This window comes from Stegodyphus dumicola, chromosome 8 (genome assembly GCF_044657685.1).
Source record: "Stegodyphus dumicola isolate Sdum_Otavi_A_Nest chromosome 8, ASM4465768v1".
NCBI classification, from domain to species: Eukaryota; Metazoa; Arthropoda; class Arachnida; order Araneae; family Eresidae; genus Stegodyphus; species Stegodyphus dumicola.
In genome coordinates this window covers 88595953-88614679 of record NC_140775.1, presented here as the reverse complement: position 1 = coordinate 88614679, position 18727 = coordinate 88595953, and the positions used below count along the sequence as shown (strand labels likewise).

Sequence of the window (18727 nt, the reverse complement as noted above, 5' to 3'; positions counted from 1 at the left end):
CAGTGTCTTATAAATCCTGAAACTTCACTGTTTACTTATGGCAATGTTGCTCACAAAAGCCAACCTTCTATTGTCACAGTTTCTGTTAATTCAGATTATGACTCCTTGCTTTCTGAGTTTCCAGATATAACAAATCCTACTCTAATTAAGCAGACTGTTCCTCATAACACAGTGCATCATATCTTGACTCGTGGACCACCTGTGACTTCAAAACCGAGACGACTCCATCCGAAGCTGCACGAAGCAGTGAAATCTGAGTTCGAATTCCTCCTGGATCAAGGGATAATCCGTCCTTCCAAAAGTCCATGGAGTTCACCATTGCATGTCGTCCCTAAGCAGGATTCTACAGTTCGTCCGGTTGGAGATTACCGCAAGCTGAATTCTGTGACTGATTTTGATAGTTATCCTATTCCGTACCTTCAAGACTTTGCTCATTCACTCTACGGTAAATCCATTTTCTCAAAAGTAGACATCTTTAAAGCATTTCACCAAATTCCTATTGCAGACGCTGACATTCCTAAAACAGCAGTGACAACCCCATGGGGTCTCTACGAGTATACTCATCTGTGTTTTGGCTTAGTGAATGCACCCCAAACCTTCATGCGCTTTATGCACGAGGTCCTAAGGGGTCTCCCGTTTTGTTATGTTTATCTTGAGGATATACTATGTTTTTCAAATGATGCAGTGGGGCATAAGAAGCACTTGCATGCTATATTTCAAAGACTGAGTACTTATGGTCTAAATGTTTCAAAATGTGTGTTTGGTGTCACTGAGTTGGAGTTTCTTGGTCACCATATAAGCCCAGAAGGGGTTAAACCCTTGCAAAATAAAGTCCAAGCAGTCCTAGATTTTAAGTTGCCTGAAACTATTGGTAATTTGCGTAAGTTTCTAGGCCTAATGAATTTCTATCGCAGGTTTTTGCCTCATGCAGCAGATAACCAAGCTTTGTTAAGTGACATCCTAAAGGGTTCTGGTAAAAAGAATTCGAAGAAACCAATTATTTGGACTTCGCTTGCAACAGAGGCTTTCGAAAAATGCAAACAAGCACTAGCTAATGCCACGTTACTTGCTCATCCTTCTCCAACTGCCCCACTTGCCTTGCATGTAGATGCATCTGATCATGCTATTGGTGGTGCATTGCATCAGGTTGTGGACTCCAAATTGCAGCCCTTAGGTTTTTTCTCGAGGAAGCTCAGTACAACAGAAACTCGGCACAGTGCTTATGACCGGGAGCTCCTTGCTGCTTATGCATCCATTCGCCATTTCAGACATATGTTGGAGGCTAGAGACTTTGTCCTCTATACTGATCATAAGCCTCTGATATATGCTTTCCGTCAAAAGAATGACAAGTGCTCTCCACGCCAGGTGATGCATTTAGATTTCATCTCGCAATTCGCAACTAACATACAGCACATTCCAGGGCCTGAGAATATTCCTGCAGATGTCATGTCCCGTATAGCTGCCTTAACTCTTCCTGCAGCAGTTAATTATTCTGAAATAGCTAAAGCACAAACATTGGATGATGAGTTGAAGTCCTTACTGTCATCAGACACATCCCTGCAGTTAAAAAAAATTACTCTCCCGGAATCAAACATTGATCTATTCTGTGATGTATCGACTGGCAGAGTTCGTCCCTATGTCCCAACACAGTTTCGCCAGGATGTTTTTGCCTCATTACACAACATGGCTCACCCTGGTGTACGCAGAACACAACACATTGTGCGGTCACGATTTGTTTGGCCTAAAATGTTATCGGATATAGCAGAATGGACCAAGTGTTGCATCCCATGTCAAAAGGCTAAAATTCATCGCCATTCAAAAGCACCTTTGGCAAGTTTTAAGGAGCCTTCTCAAAGATTTGACCATGTTCACTTGGACCTTATAGGCCCTCTCCCTCCCTCAAATGGTTATTCTTACTGCTTGACTTTAATTGATCGTTTCTCTCGATGGCCAGAAGCTCAACCGCTCAAGGATATCTCTGCTCAAACTGTTGCAGAAGCATTTTTCACATGCTGGGTCTCCAGGTATGGAGTGCCCTCTACTGTGACAACTGACCAAGGACGCCAGTTTGAAGCTTCACTTTTTCGCTCTCTCACTCATCACCTGGGAATTCAGAGATCCAGGACGACTAGTTACCACCCCCAGTCGAATGGGTTAATAGAGGGATTGCATCGACCTCTTAAGACTGCTATCAAGTGCCATGCCACTGAGCGGTGGACTGAAGTCCTTCTTGTGATTCTTCTTGGTTTTCGAGCTGCTTTGAAAGAAGATTTGGGTTGCACACCAGCAGATTTTGAAATTGATAGAATGATTGAAAGAAGATTTGGGTTGCACCACCATTCGTCTGCCTGGGGAGTTCCTGGTTCCTGTTCAACAACCGGTTGACACCACAGATTTTGTCAGCCACTTACGTGCACATATGCAAACACTTCGCCCCATACCACCCAAGAGACATGGTGATAGCAAAACCTTTATACACCGTGATTTAGGCACAGCTACCCATGTTTTTCTTCGTCATGATATGGTGAGACGCCCACTTCAACCTCCTTATGTTGGACCATTTTTAGTTGTTCGTAGAACAGAGAAGGTCTTTTACCTAGACATAAATGGCAAAACTGTACCTGTATCCATTGATCGTGTAAAGCCAGCTTATGTTCTGAACAGGGATAAACCAATCGCTCCACCACCAACTTCACCTCACCGTTTGCAGGGCACTCTGGTACATGATTTACCACTTAACCCAGATACCCCATCAAATGAGTGTTCATCTGATATCACCACTTCAGCACAGCCTGCAACAAAGGTGCAACCTAAGACTACACGTTCTCGGCGTCATGTTCATTTCCCTGTACGATATCGTTGACACTGGGAGGGGAGTATGCAGCAACCATGCAACGAACTTTTAAATTAAATGTTAACTTTGTTTTTTTCTTGTATAGCAGTGCTGCAACTAAACTCTGTACTTTTCTCTCAAGTGAAGTGAACTGATTTGTTGTAGTTAGTTCTTCCTCGTGCTTGTGCCGTTATCGCTAGCGTGCATATACGCTGCATGATATGTTTTTGTAGAATGTTCTTTTTTTTTCACTATGTAAATTAAAAATAAATGTGATTGATTGAATAAGTAGCTTATTTGTGAATACACAGAACGCAACCTTGCCGTATGTCGAACTAATAATTTCAAGCTACTTTCGACGCCCCCCCCGCATTACTCAAAAACTTTCTTGTTTTCGCAATGCATGTAAATAGTTCGCGTTGTAATAATACAACTAATAACTTACATACCTACAAACCTGCAATTTTGTACATCTAATAGAGATCTTTTGAACACCTAGAATCCCAAATTTCATTAACCTAACTCTTAGGATCATGGAATTATTAAGTTCTGAAAAGCGTCATTTTTATCATTCACTGACTGACTCACTTATCAAAACCTAGACCTCTGAGTAACGTAGATACTTGAAATTTGGCATCAAGGTAGATAATTAGGCATATACAAATGGAAAAATCTAAAACTTCAACAAATACATTATTATCAAGGTTAAACCAAATAATACGCGTAACGAGCATTTGACAACGTCACCAATAGATAGCGCTGCACCAATTGCCGCTTTCAGGGCCGCTCAGATGCTAATCAACTTTGCCGAAGGTAAAGAATAATCATATTATGTTTTCAAATAATAATAGTAATAAAAAGGTAAAGTACAGGACTGGCTTTTTTTTCCTTTCGGTAGTGGGTTCGGGTTTTAAATTTAGAAACCAACTTAATGAATCAAAATTATTAAGTTTTTAAATACTCATAATTGGCAAATTGTTAATATGAGAGATAAATTAAAAATCTTATGTCAGCAACATTTTGGAAACTGGCTGTCGTGTGGAGAATGAACTACACTCACGTTTGTGAAAATTGCAACACCATGAAGGACTTACGCGAGTGAGCTGAAATTTTCAGGAAATGCAAAGTAGCGCATGATATGCAAATGATTAGAATTGCAAATCCGTAGCGCATGCGTATGCTGAGCAGCGCCCTCTGAACGGCTGATGGATCCGAATAAATAGACGGCTGTAGCGAGGCGTGTATGGTTATCGGTGGTTATCTGCTAGTGGTAAACGTTAACTCAATCTGTACTTATGCCTCGTCGACGAAAGAGCGAGATTTGAACAACTTACAGAGTTTGAACGAGGGAGAATCATCGGCCTTCGTGAAGCTGGATTGTCGTATCGTGCAGTAGCCTCTCGTGTGCAGCGTAACAGGAGCACAGTGATGCGCGTTTGGAAGCAGTGGACGGACGAGTGTCGGACAACTCGGAAATCCGGGAGTGGACCCCGAAATGTGACGTCAGCTCGCGATGATAGACACCTGGTCCGCATGGCGCGGACGGACCGTACAGCTTCCTCTAGACAATTGGCAGCACTGTGGTCAATAGCTACAGGTGTTTCATTGTGTGCTTCATCAATTCGTAGACGTCTGCTGCAGTGTGGACTGCGCGCACGGACTCCTTTATACAGGATCCCCCTAACGCACGACCATCGCCGCCTGCGGCTACAATGGGCCAATCAGCATAGAGACTGGCGTGCTGATTGGCAGCATGTCGTGTTTTCTGACGAATCCCGCTTTAATTTGTGGTACCATGATGGCCGCATTCGTGTCAGACGCTATGCCGGTGAACGCCACCTTCCGGAGTGCATTATCGAACGCCACAGTGGACGAACACCCGGAGTTATGGTCTGTGGCGCCATAGCATATCATAGACGATCTCAATTGCTACGAATTGTGGGCAATCTGAACAGCAACCGGTATATCCGTGAAGTTCTACAGTCCGAAGCTGTTCCCTTCCTTCAAAGCTTGCCAGGCGCTGTATTTCAACAGGACAATGCCCGCCCTCATACTGCTCGGATTGTTAAATCCTTCTTTGCAGCGCAGCAGGTACAGCTTCTTCCTTGGCCTGCGTGTTCCCCGGATATGTCGCCAATTGAACATGTGTGGGATGTCATTGGTCGGCGTCTTGCTCGTGATCCTCGTCCTGTTGCGTCTGCAGACGAACTTTGGGTACGCGTACAAACGATATGGAATGCTCTTCCTCAGTCAGACATTCAAACTTTGTTTGACTCCATGCCACGTCGTGTAGCAGCACTTATTGCGGCGCGTGGTGGCCACACAAAATACTGATTCTGATCTCTTGTTCTTGTTTGTTTGCTTTGAACATTTAATCATTTATTTGTACCACTACCACTCAACTGTGTATTAAATTGCATTCAATTATGACGATTCCTTCTTGGTGTTGCAATTTTCACAAACGTGAGTATATAAATCGTTTTTCTCATGCAGTGGCCATAATTCGGTGGCATAACTTACATAAGTAACGGTCCAAAAATTTTTGCTAAGACGTTTGTAATGTCAAAAATGAAATCATTTCTCTCCTATTCAAAAATTTATACACGTCAAATTTTGTGTATTATGTGTTGTTTAACTGCCTATTTTGTACTTCGTTCTTTATATATTCAAATTTGTTTCATTACACTGGCAAGGAAGACTTTTAATGTTCCTCTTACGTAGAATTAAATTATACTATGTTTGCATTTGTAGGAATATATAAATCTGTAAACGCATATTTTTTTTTCTGTATAAAGGTTTTTATTCACATAGCATTTTGAAGTTAAAAACATATTATGCATATAAAGTATATGGAATAATAATTGCTGTAGTTTTTCTAAACATAAGCATATAAAAGGGATTTTTTTAAATATCTTTCTAAGATCTGTCTCTGTTATTCCACATAAACTAAATTAGATCCTACAACGAACCTGGCGAATTCTCTCACAGGCGTGAATAAATTACCAACACAGAAGAAGGATGAACAATAACCCTTTATTAATTCAAACTAATTTAACAGAAAGACACGGACTTCGTGCGTTACAAATACACTGTCCACTTCCGGTGGAAACTAAACGCAGAATAAAATGCAAGTCAAATCTGAAATAAATAGTGCAAGAGCGCACTTAAGTTTACGCCTAAGAGGTAGACTCACAGAAATCTAACCGGCGTGATACTAATCTGATAAGGCCAAGAGGCTTACTAGTGTGACCGCGAAATAACAACGAAACGTGCGCTTGGCTAGCGAAACACGCTCTGAATAAACTGAGATATTCACATGTTTAAATAGCGCTGCGCTTAACTTTAAATTTACATCCTGGCGAGAGAATGTGAAGGGAAGTTGAGAAGTTTAGAACAGGAAATCAAACTTAAAATAAATTTTTTATGCGAAATAAGGAAAACCCTGCATCTTTCTAAAAATAATTTCGTCCAATGTGTAATTTCTATAACATTTTGTTCAATGCAGAAGTTATTCATTAATGTTATGCAGGAGTTATTGATATATGTAGTTAAGTGGATAATAAATATAGACTTGAAGTAATAACAATTATTCGTTGATAATTTTTTTAAATAAATACAAACTCCCGAAACGAATACATAACATATAAAAGTCTATTAGGCTTTTAGAAGCAGGAAAAATGTGTAGTCATCAATGACTTCACCGGAAATTCGAATTCTTAATGTCCTGACTGCCAGTTAGACTTGCTACCTCTCGCACCCCGAAGACAAAGACAGGGAAAGGTGAAAGTTCTTGATATCCTCACCAACATGAAAGGCAACTGGAGAAGGCAAAGATCCAGTCGCTAAATTCAGTCAGTGACGAATTATCATCCACCAAATTTTAGTCTTTCGCCACTGTACAGTTTATTAAGCTGTCACCGAAGCAGGAAATACGAAAATCAGCAGTTTTCTCGTCGGCATACGAATTCCATATTTTCTAGTGACCAGCTAGATCTGCTACCACTAGCACGTGAAGTCATGCAGTGGAGAAGGCGAAAATCCCTTATACTGTGATAATAATAAATGCGATAAATTTCCAAAACTGCCTGTAAATTTTTTTTAAAAAATTCGCTTTTACCATATTGAAACATATCTTGATATAGCGCAAATTCATTTTCAAGGTCACTATGATGCACTAAATGCCACAATAAAATGCGTCATAAGAATTTCTTGTTTTCGCAATGCATGTAAATGGTTCGCGTTGTAATAATACAACTAATAACTCAGTTTGTAAAAAGTAAAAATCTTCTTTTTCTTCTTAATTTGTGTGTTTGCTAAATGAGATCGTTTAATTAATTTTTTCTTTGCATTTACAGCAAGACTGTCTGCTTGAATTCAGGAGCCTAATTAATTTTCAGCTTCTCCCTCTTTGCTTTCCTGTCTAAGATTAACTTTAATTATCTTTTGGTCTAATATGAGAATCATATGTCTTTATTTTTTATTCGAAGCAGTATTAGTCCTGATTCCAATCTAACATTAGCGAGAAGGATTTTAAACAAGAAAATTTAGAAAATATAACAATTCTATATGAAATTTGAATAATTTCCTGAAATACTGTAGCATTTTGCGGATAAAATTATGCAATATTTAATTTTAACTGCAGGCAAAATTAAACAACAGTTTTCCTGTGAAAACATAATCACTCTGTGACTTTCTAAGCGTTCTGTGACAGTTAATTTGATCTAATTCAGTATGAAAATAAAAAAAAAAAGCTAGAAATGTTATGAGAATCACCAGAAAATAAACGGGTGGCATAAAACAAATACTATTTGACTTAATTGGAATAAAGCTAATAAGTAAAATTGCGTTAATCACCTGAATCAATTCAGAAATGACATAAATATTCCATTAATAATGAATCCCAACATCCGCGAAACGCAAACGCGAAAAATAAGGAATGTCTGGTGTTACTTAATTTGCGACAGCATCTTATTTAAATGAATAATTTCCACTTTTCAAAAGGGTCAATTTAATTTTATAAAATTCTTATCATATACAATGTAGTCTTCCTAAGACAAAATGATTTGCCATGATTTTGATCGTCTATGGAGACAGTCATCTGACAAAGGTACCAACTTTTATGTGTATTTTAAGAAAGATTGGTTTCTTATCAGAAATAGAAATCTTAGAGAGGTGGTCGTAGTATGAAGGTTCATTGCATGTTTATTTTACTTTTCAGAAGTCCTGGTGACATATTTATATTAATTAATATATGATATATGATTTTTGCAGAGTAATGAAGTGAATCCACATCCATTTGAATATACGAATGGTTATAGATTTGAATACAAGAATTGTAAGTATCGTATTTAAAGACTATTTATTATTTATGCAAAATTTTATACTATATTTTTTACTTGCGTTTTTTATATTTTATTTATTGCTTTAATAGGTGCTTATCCTGATAATTTGTTTTTCAATGTTAGTAGAGTTTCGTTTGGGGAATCTTCTTATTTAGTTTCTAAATATGAAGATTAAAACCGGAAATGAGAAAAGAGGAATAGTGAATAAACTTTCTGAATCAATCTTCTTACGCAAACAAAGTTATAATAGAAAAACGACACGAAGAAAATGCAACTGACTTATCTTAGAAGAAATCTCAGAATCAATCAATGCTGCGATTCTATGAAAAGGATTTAATAAATTGGTTAACATGAATAAACACACAAATTTTGCTATCAGAATTGATATTAAAACTTCTTATTTAATTTTTATATTAACAATAAGGCAAGTTTCTTGTGTGGCTTTTACAGTCGTAATTTCTTTAATTAAACTACATAATTCATTTATTACGATAAATAAAATAATAAGAAATAGTAGATTATAAGAAAAGTAGATGGAAATATACGAAATGAAAGTTTCCAAACATCAGACTCAGTTGATTGAAATCAAACTGGTGAAGGTACCTAAAGATCTAAAACTATAAAACTGTATTTTGCGACAGAAGAACTGAAAAGCTGCATTTATAAACAGAGGAAATGGTCTGAGGTAGTTAAAAATAATTCGCATTAATGTGATGTAAACTTAAATGGTAGAACTATTCAATTGGCGACTTCAAAATTTTGATTCTAATTCTAGCGCAAAATTTGAAGTTCAAAGAGAAGGCCTTTTTTACCTATCAACTTCACATAAAAAATGGTCTAAAAATCTCAGAACGAGAAAAAAAGGACATTAATAGGTCATAAAAACAACAGAAAAGTTTCATCTGCAATTGTGAAATCATGTAGTATGATAATGAACCAAAGAAATGGAATACTCGTATTTGATGCTGTGGAGTTGAAATATGACAAGAACAGGTGAAGATTTGCTGGCTTGAGTGCACAACACCTACTGTGGAGCGTACAGCTACATATACTACAGCTAGTTGTGTGTATAAGGTTGCATGACAGTAAAATGTATAATAAAAATTTATGAGATTAAATTGTACTTTAAGTAGCAGAAAATATATCGTATCGGGGGGGGGGGGTATTTGAGTCAAAATTATTATCATCATCATATGATCTCTTCGGAGACAATGGAACGTTTACTCTTTGGTAAAACTGTACCTTGTCATATCTTCATTCAATGCAAAAAGTGGTTTGAGAAATTTATATTGAATTATTAGAATGTTCAGATAGTAGACTTAAGCTTATCTGAATTTAAAGCCTTGAAACCGATTAAAGATGCTTATTAGTCAGGAGCAACTAACAGAATCAATTATGTAGTCATGATATGATGTTTTACCTCATGATGGTCTAAAATCAGGTTGATCAACTTAATGTGATATCTCTATCAGCCTGTAATTACAGTAAAAGGCCTCCCAAAAAAGTACTAAGGGGAACTACTAAGAAATATTTCTCACTCACATCAACGCTAAAAAATTTTAAACAGATGTTAAGGTACTTCATAAAAGTGTATTTCGTGTTCAGAATTAAACTGCCATTGTAACGATATATATGTAATAATAAAATTCCATAGTCAAGAATACACTTAAAATTCTAACTGTATGTTCTTTTCATTTTTAATGGCGACGTTCTCTTATTTGAAAGTACGTGGAATTAAATTCACAGCCCCGTAGTCAAGTTGTTTTTCCCGCCTTTTCTATACGTGCAGTTATAGAATGTTCTCGAGATATTTAAAGCGAACTGGATTGGCTGACGTCATTTCTTGGAAGCTCCGCCTTTCCAGAGGGTATAAAAGCACTCGCAAAAGGAATATCGGGGCTTTTTCTTAAATGTCACGATGCAGTAAACTTCGTACAAAAAGTTATTAGTAATTCTTTTTATTTACTCCGGATATCTGATTTTTGTAACTGCTATTTCTCCTGAATAATAATAAATGGATCCTGTTTTTTAAACTTATCGTCTGATTATTTAAGCTACGATTAAAGCTGATACATCACACACACACACACACATATATATATATATATATATCGTATTAATATATATATATATATATATATATATTAATACAATATAATATATATATATATATTAATACAATGCTAAAATAAACTCCTTCTATAAAGTGTTAAATTTTAAAAATGTGTAATTTCTAAATGGTTTTCTTGGTTTTGGTCATGTTTATAGATTTCTTTAATCGCGCATTCAAAGTAATGCATCGAAATGTCCATCCATAATGAACGATTATGTGAACTCATTCCACTGCTAGTAGATTGCTTAAAAATACATTATTTAAAGATTTATACAGAACGTCATTTATTATAATTTTTAAATTGATTTAAATGTAAAAGTTTGATTGATCTGATATAGCTTGTGACCAAGCATTAGCATGTGTATTAATTTGTTTGTTTACAGAAGGAAAGAAAAATATCTATTATAAGTATTCGAAAATAAACAATTTTTCTGCGTGTAATTTTAAATTTCACATTCGTAATCATTTATTAATCAATTACAAAGTTTCAAAATTTCTGAAATTTTATTAATTGTATAAACTACAATTGAAAGTTTCATTTTTTCAAAAATTAAAATTTTGCCAGGCTTATATTGAATTTGAATTAAAAAAACTCACGTGGAAACCCACACGACTTCCTTGTACGGCCTATTAAATTATGCACATCTTTTGCTGCATTTAATTTTAATTTATTTCCTCGAATTTCATTCTAGATATATTTCGACAAGATAATAATGCATAAAAACTCAAAACTATCGTCTTTAAATGTTGTAAAATACAGAGAAAAAAAAAAAAAAATTAAACACCAAGTAAAATTTAAAAGAGTTAAAAAAAAGCAAGTTTTACAGTTAAAATTAGAGTTTCTACGCCAAAACAAGAAATTTGGCCTACGGGCAAAAGACAGAGCTTTCGGTACACAAAACTGAAAGTTTATTTTTGGTCTCACTCAGCAAAAAGACATTGAAGGTGCAGAAACTCACTTAACTCTTTATTCTATTAAGAGTTTAAACGTAAACAACTGCAGCTTCGTTAGGCTTAGTAGCACTCAAACAACTCAGATTGTTGATAATTCTACAACTATTGCATACAGAAAGGCATAAAAAATCTATATATATATATATCATTTTGATGCGGCCGATTGCAAGCAGAAAGGGAGGTGCACAATTACATGTTATAGTAGTGCCATGTATAAAATTTCAGCGTTCTGAGACTACTCGTTTTTGAGTTATTTGAGATACATACATACGTACGTAATCCATTTTGGAAAAACAATTTAGTCTTTTATTCGATCCGTACGTACAGACGTCACGCAGAAACATAATTCAAATGGATTTGAGAGCGGTCAAAATGGATATTTTCGTTGAAATATGGTACCTGAAAATTTTCGAGATTACAATAATTCAAAATAATTACAAAATAAAATTGCGTCATAGATCGTAGTTTGAGTAGACCTGGTGACAGATCTGATAATTGGCAGCACAGGAAGCTAATATTTTTCCTAATGCGAATAAAGCAGTCACTGCTGGCAATGGATAGAGAATATCTTATCTACAACAATACAGTAAATTTAATGAAAATTGCAGTTAGCGTGGTACTATAACGTTGTCCCTAGTTATGGATCTGAACTGATGCACTTGTTAAGCAAGAGACTCAAATCGCTTCAGATAGTTGAAGATACTTTTCCAGATTTCCCTGTGGTCACTTCAGTGCAGAGTACTGTCACATCCTCCAATTGCACCTCATCCTTTAATAGCAATAAAAATTTCTGGCCATGAAATTTCAAGGCTCAATTTCAATACTTCGAAATTCAGTCACTTTATAATATTTACCACTAATCTGAGCGTACTTACGGAAACTGTTAATTGTTGGTGGTTAGTATCCTAACCAGGGAGGAATTCGATCAGTTAAGATTCAAATTCGGGCTAATTCTAACATTTACCATTTAACAAAAGGATCAGATTCACCGGCGATTTTTAGCACTACGGTCTCGACCTGAAAATCCGATAGGGCAAAAACAAACATAGCAGATTTCAAAAAGATTTCAAGGTCATCCATGAACTATGTTCCTTTTCGAGAATGAAATTCATCTGCAGCAAATGCAACGAGAAGCTTAATTCTTAATTTCCCAAATTCGGAACTTTCCTCAACCTTCACTTTGGAAGCGAACCCACCAACAGACAAATTGTGAAAGCGCTAAACATTGTAGTTTGATCTGGGTTCAAATCGGCGAACGGAGTGGCTTCATGGGAGTTTTTGAAATTTCACCAAGTAAAACATAAATACAAGAAGTTTTCCTTAAGATGTTCACGAAGCCATGTCCTCTTAGGCACATAATATGCATATCCTTTGCGGTCATTCAAATGATCTTAAACGAAACATCGCTATATTAATATTATCAACGAAAAGAAATTTTAAGAGCTCTTAGTTATTGCTAAACATTTGATGGTATTTCCATGATTCTTGCTTTAAATATTTTAAAACTGGTGTAAAAGTAAACGCACACAGCTGTAACAAATAAAAGATGCAAAAAATATTTTTCACAAATATAATCATGCAGTTTTAATTAATTATTTAACTCTACAATTTTTTTGGGGGGGATGATTAGAAAATGATTAGAGTCTCTCTTTAGGAGTTAAAAACGAGCGAGACATTTCTTGGTCGTGACATTTTCTTGGTCTACGGTTATCGGAAGTAAATGAGATGCTATCCTAAATAATAAAGCAAAGCATTTGCCATTTTATTGAACTGCTATCTGCTATCCCAATCGAAGCCCTATCGGCCACATAGCCTTAGAATATAATATTTATGTTCATACAATGCGAATTCGGTCTGAAATAAAATCATGGAACGATAGCGAAATTACAATTTCAGGCAAATATCCTTTATAGAAAGGTTAAATAAATTCCGTTTCTAGATTTTTTTTCGCATGTGATTGATTTTGCTTTAAGAAGAATTTGCGCTTAAAGTTGTAGCGTTGCGCGCCTCCAACTTGCACGCAACCAAGAGGTGACTGTGAAAACTAGATAAAAGACAGAGTCTTGTTAAGGGTTTAAGTCCCTTTTTATTCAACGTAATAAATTACAAGTGCGTGCTCTTGACGCTCACAAACTGCGCCAACTCGGCGGTCAAATAAAAATAATAACCTGAAAAGAAACTAAAGACAAGACTCTAACTACGAGGCTCTCTAAAAGTAACTAACCTCACCGCGTTTTACAATACCGCTGCTAATTCAGCAAACTTGAAGATCACGTTGAACGATTAACAATACTTCCAGGCAAGCACACAGGCCGAAACGCGGGGTTCTTCAATTTCTGGCTAACTACGTCCGCGCTCGTGAAGTAAGAACAGCACACCTTGAACTCGTTTCCTTTCTATTTAACTCAGAATACTTCCGCTGATAATTTGAATCCTTGCGCGTTCTACTAAAATTTACATACTCTGGCATTGGCAGTTCCAGGGGAAAGCAAGGCTTGACAGGAAAGATAGTTTAAACTTAAAATAAATGTTAGTTAAAATAAATATAAACCCTACATTTGCCGCTGCCAGAATTTGGAAAACTTGGAAGCAGGTCCTACAAACGACCTGTTGTAAGTTTCTATAATTCTGAACTCACTCTCGAGAACCTCGTTTACACAAAAAAAAAAAAAAAAAAAAAAGAAAAGAAAATCTTATGTAACAAATTGTATACTAAAATTCTGTGTGTACTTATAACTCTCTCTTCTTACAGCAACTTTTCCTGGACTTCATCAATCAATCTTGGTCTTTTCCTTCCAGCATCTGGAAGGAATCAGTATCTTTCTAAATACATTATAATTTACACTTTCTTGACACAATAAATTTTTGTTTTTAAACGATTCGTTTACCTTAGTTATTGCTTAATTCACATTCATTCAATTTTTCAAGCATTAATTTAACTTTACCCTGGCTCTCCACCATGTGTGGTGTCAAACGGGAATATTCGTGTTTTAGTCTTACAACACTTCCCCTAACCACCATGATTTGTTAGAATTCAACGACCAAATAGACACACCTTACTCGACATTCTACAACTCAATTAGCTACTTTAACATTCTTAAAAATTCAAGTGTAAGTGGAGAACCTACAAAACACATTCATTCTAACTTCCCTCTCATTCATCTTTAAACATGCAGGCTTTCGCTCTAAAGCATGACTTTATCTACAGATTAATACTTAAATTTTGAATTCATTCCTTTTGAGCATTTTACTTTTAGCATCTAAAATTTTATGCTTCTAGACTAAATTCTACTTTTACATAACATTCAAGTATTTACGTACATTTACAAAATTTTAATACATATGATTTTTACAATTTACCATAAAATGAATAAGAGAAAATAAATTTTTACTTTACTCATTCTTCGCCAAGCTGGCGGCACTGAAACTAAAATTCTTATTAATACAAGAATGCGAAGTTATTTTTATCTTCGGCCAAATTTTGGCTTTAACATAACAGAATTAGTCTTTCGGCCAACAGAAAATGCTTGTTCTTAGCTTTTATACTTAAAGAAAATAATACTTTCGCCTTAGCTAAATAAAGTAAAACAAAACTAAGTCTCAACCGAGACATATTGACTTTCGTCAAAACATTGAACTTCGTACTTATGCATAACATTTCGGAACAAAAGAGAAAAAAAAAAATTTATAGAAGATTTTAACTTATCTTTGAGTTTTCGATGCTTGAAACTCCGTCATTCTTTTGTGACAATATTGTTCCCAATTTATAGGTTTCATGGACGTCAATCTTCTCCTTACTGACCTCCGAGTGTCGTCCACATTAGTTTTTCTTTTGCGTCCTCTGCATGCTGGCCTCTTGGCGGAGTAATCGTCGGGCTGTTGTCGTTTCCGTTTTTCCATGGGACGGCTGGTCTTGACGTCCTCCGGCCTGGAGTCCTTCTTGAATTTCTTCTGTTCCTGGTATTTTTGTTCCTCCTGTTGCCGTTTCAGTTTCCGGAACGGCGGCCTTGCTGGCACCTGACTCTCTGGCTCTGGGCGCGTTCTCCTTGATGTATAATTTCTCCTGCGATCCGTTGTAGGTGGTGTTTTGCTCTTTACCACGGTTTCTTTACGCGGTGCATCTGTATTCTTGTTTTTCTTAAATGCTGGAGCTTGAAAGTTTTTCTTTTTTCTTTTTGATACCGTCGTCCGGGTTGTAGAAGGGCTAGGTCTCTCTTCACTTCTCTGTTTCTTGGGTGGTGGAACAGTTGTTGTTATCTCTGGACCTTCTACTTCGTTTAGACTTGAGTCCTGCAAGAAACTTTTAAGGATTTCAAAATCATTTGTATTGTAGTATTTTTTCACCTGGTCGGGACTTGCTTTACAGACCTCCCCTCTCTCGTTCTTAAGATATAATACGACACCTTTGATTTCCTGAATTACATAGGGACCTTCAAATTTTGGAGCTGGCTTTGCCGTAAAATTGTCTGGGGCACTTGATAAAGAAAATTTCCGCTTCAATACTTTATCCCCAACTTTAAAATCTGCTTCACGGCTTTTTCTATCATAATATGTTTTTTGCTTATTTCTTGCCGTATCCGAGCTTTTAAGCGCCTGATCAATCAGATTTTGCACATCTTTCTGTTTAAACTCTTGCTCTCTTTGTTGCACAAAGAATAATTTATCTAAAGGCGTAATTAACTTTCTGCCTAAAAATAATTCTGCTGGGGTTTTTCCCGTAGTATCGTGATTTGCCGTTCTTAAAGCATAAGCTAATTCATTTATGTAGCCATCCCAGCGCTTGTGATGTGTGCTCACGTAACTGCGAATTATTTTTACTATGTTTTTATTCACTCTTTGTGCTATGTTTGCCTGTGGTCTATACGGAACCATTTTGATATGGCGTATGCCAAGTCCATTGCATATGTTTTCAAATATTTGACTAATGAATTGTTTTCCGTTATCGCTAATGACTTTTATCGGTGCACCGTATTTTAAAATGTATCTGTGTAAGAATGCATCTGCGACTGTTTTGGCTGACGCGCGTTTAAATGGAACAATTTCTGTCCATTTTGAAAAATGATCTACTATTACTAAAAGAAAACGATTTTTATTTAACTCGCTCTGGGGGAAGGGACCAAGAAGATCTATGCCTAAAATTTCATTCGGAAATGTAGCGCGAATGCTATTTAAGTACCCGGCCGGGCTGTAATTAATATCATTTATTAACTGACATTGATTGCAGGACCTGACATACGCCGTTACTATTTTGTATAATTGCGGGAAATATACCGCCTCGCGTACCCTTTTTAAAGTCTTTCTGACCCCTAAATGACCCGCTGTTTTCGCGTCGTGTAATTCCTTCAAAATTCTTAATCGAAGCGAGGCTGGGATGACTGGTTTGTACTCAAGATTTTCGTTTGTTGTTTTCTTATAAAATAATAAATTATCTATTATTTCATAGTTTTCTGCTCTATTTCTTATCGCATCGATATCTGTGTGCTCAAAGCTTTCGGGGTCTTTCAAATATGCATAGATATTTCCAAATTAAGGATCAGCTTTCAGTTCAGTAATAATCGTATCTCTAGAATCTAAAATTTTTGAAGTCAACACAGCGCATTTAAGTTCATTTCCTTCATTGTCCAGTTTTATACGAGAAAGTGCGTCAGCTACATTGTTTTCCTTATCCGGTTTATATTTTATTCCGATATTATATTCTTGGAGTTTTAAAGCCCATCTTATTAACCTGGGCGTTAGATTTTTCCCCGAGTAAAGTCTACCAACAGCCGCATGATCCGAAAAGACTGTTACTGGCGCTTTGCCGAAATAAACTCGAAATTTGTGTACAGCCATTAATACGGCTAGTGTTTCTCTTTCTGTAGCTGTATAATTCCTTTGTGTCTGATTCAATGTTTTACTAAAAAATGCCAGAGGATGGCTATTTTGCATAAGAACCGCACCCACCGCATAGTCTGACGCATCTGCTGCAATTTCCAGGTTTTCGTCCCCCTCCGGGAATTCTAAAACAGGGGCATTGATGAGCGCTTCTTTTAATCTTTCAAAAGCTGTGTTTGCTTCCGCTGTCCACGTAAATTTACCTTTCTTTCTTTTGATTACTAAGAGTGGTTCAACAATATTAGCGAAATCTTTTATGAAAGACCGATAGTAAGAACATAACCCAAGGAAAGAAGAAAGTTTCTTGGCGGTGTTGGGCGGTGGAAAATTCTTGATGGCTTTTATTTTTGAATCTTGCGTTTCTATAACCTTTTGCGAAATTTTATAACCGAGATATTTAAGTTCTTTAGTTGCGAACTTGCATTTTGAGGCGTTAATTGTAAGACCGGCCTCTTTTAATAATTTAAAAACTTGTTCTAGATCATTAATGTGTTGTTCCAACGTACTACTCGTTATAATTATATCATCTAGATAAATTAAAGTTGATTTTCCTAGGACAGGCTTTAGAACAATGTCCATAGCTCTCTGGAATGTTGATGGGGCCCCACACAACCCAAAGGGCATGCGTAAAAATGCATAAGTGCCCGATTTTGTTATAAACGCGGTTTTATGTATGTCTTCGGGTCTCATAGCTATTTGATAGTAGCCAGACGTTAAGTCCAAAGTAGACATGTATCTTGTCGATTTGATCTGTCTAATGATCTCGTCTATAACCGTCAAAGGGTAAACTGGAAATTTGGTAATACTATTTAGTTTTCTGTAATCAATAGCAAACCTCCAAGCCCTTTTATCCGAAGGAGGAAACTCGTTCTTTTCCTACATAGTACGACTGGACTCGCGTACTCACTATTTATGGGCGTTATTATTTTATTCTTTAACATCTCCTGAATATGCTCTTCGATGATTACGTCTTTTTGTTTGTCGTACCGATAAGGTTTAGTCCTACAAGGTTTTTCGGCAGTTACTTGTATCTTATGCGTAACTATCTGACAATTTCCCGGTTTTTCTGAAAACAATTTAGCAAAATTACTCACCACTTGCTGGATGTCTTGCCTTTCATGGTCATTCAGATGGCTAAGGTCCACTTGCGGTGTCTCCACAGGTTCCACCACCCTTTGGTCCATCTCCAGTACCACGGAACTGTCTTGAAAATTCAATTTGGCCCTCGCGGCCCTTTAAAACTCCATACCTAAAATAAGAGAATTTTGCAGATTTTTCACTACAAAAATTAACACTTTGACGCTTTCCTCTTTTACCTGTATGTTTAATGATAATTTCCCGATGCAGTGACATGTTTTTCCTTGCGCCGCTATAATTTCCGTATTTTTGGTTTTAAATAATCGTACCCTATAAAAATTCTTTCTGAAGAACTTTTCGCTCATAAAATTTCCTTCTGCTCCTGTATCGATGAGGCCATCTACTGGTAATCGACAACCAGGACTTGTATAATTGGTAGATGTGAGTTTTTTACGATGACCGTATTTAAATGTCTTTTTGAGGGTTTTTTTAAAACTTCCGGGGTCTGGACCCTCCCTTTCACAGGCCCCTCTA

General features: G+C 36.5%; 1 protein-coding gene across 5 annotated transcripts in view; it reads left to right on the top strand.

Annotated features, from left to right (window-relative positions):
* LOC118196921 (uncharacterized) overlaps positions 1–18727 on the top strand; it is a 251923-nt gene that overhangs the window by 231130 nt on the left and 2066 nt on the right. For all 5 annotated transcript variants that reach the window (XM_085822089.1, XM_085822092.1, XM_085822088.1 and 2 more), the window contains one exon: positions 8105–8168. In XM_085822089.1, coding sequence (XP_085678215.1) covers positions 8105–8168 — 64 coding nt within the window. The remainder of the gene's footprint in view (positions 1–8104; positions 8169–18727) is intronic.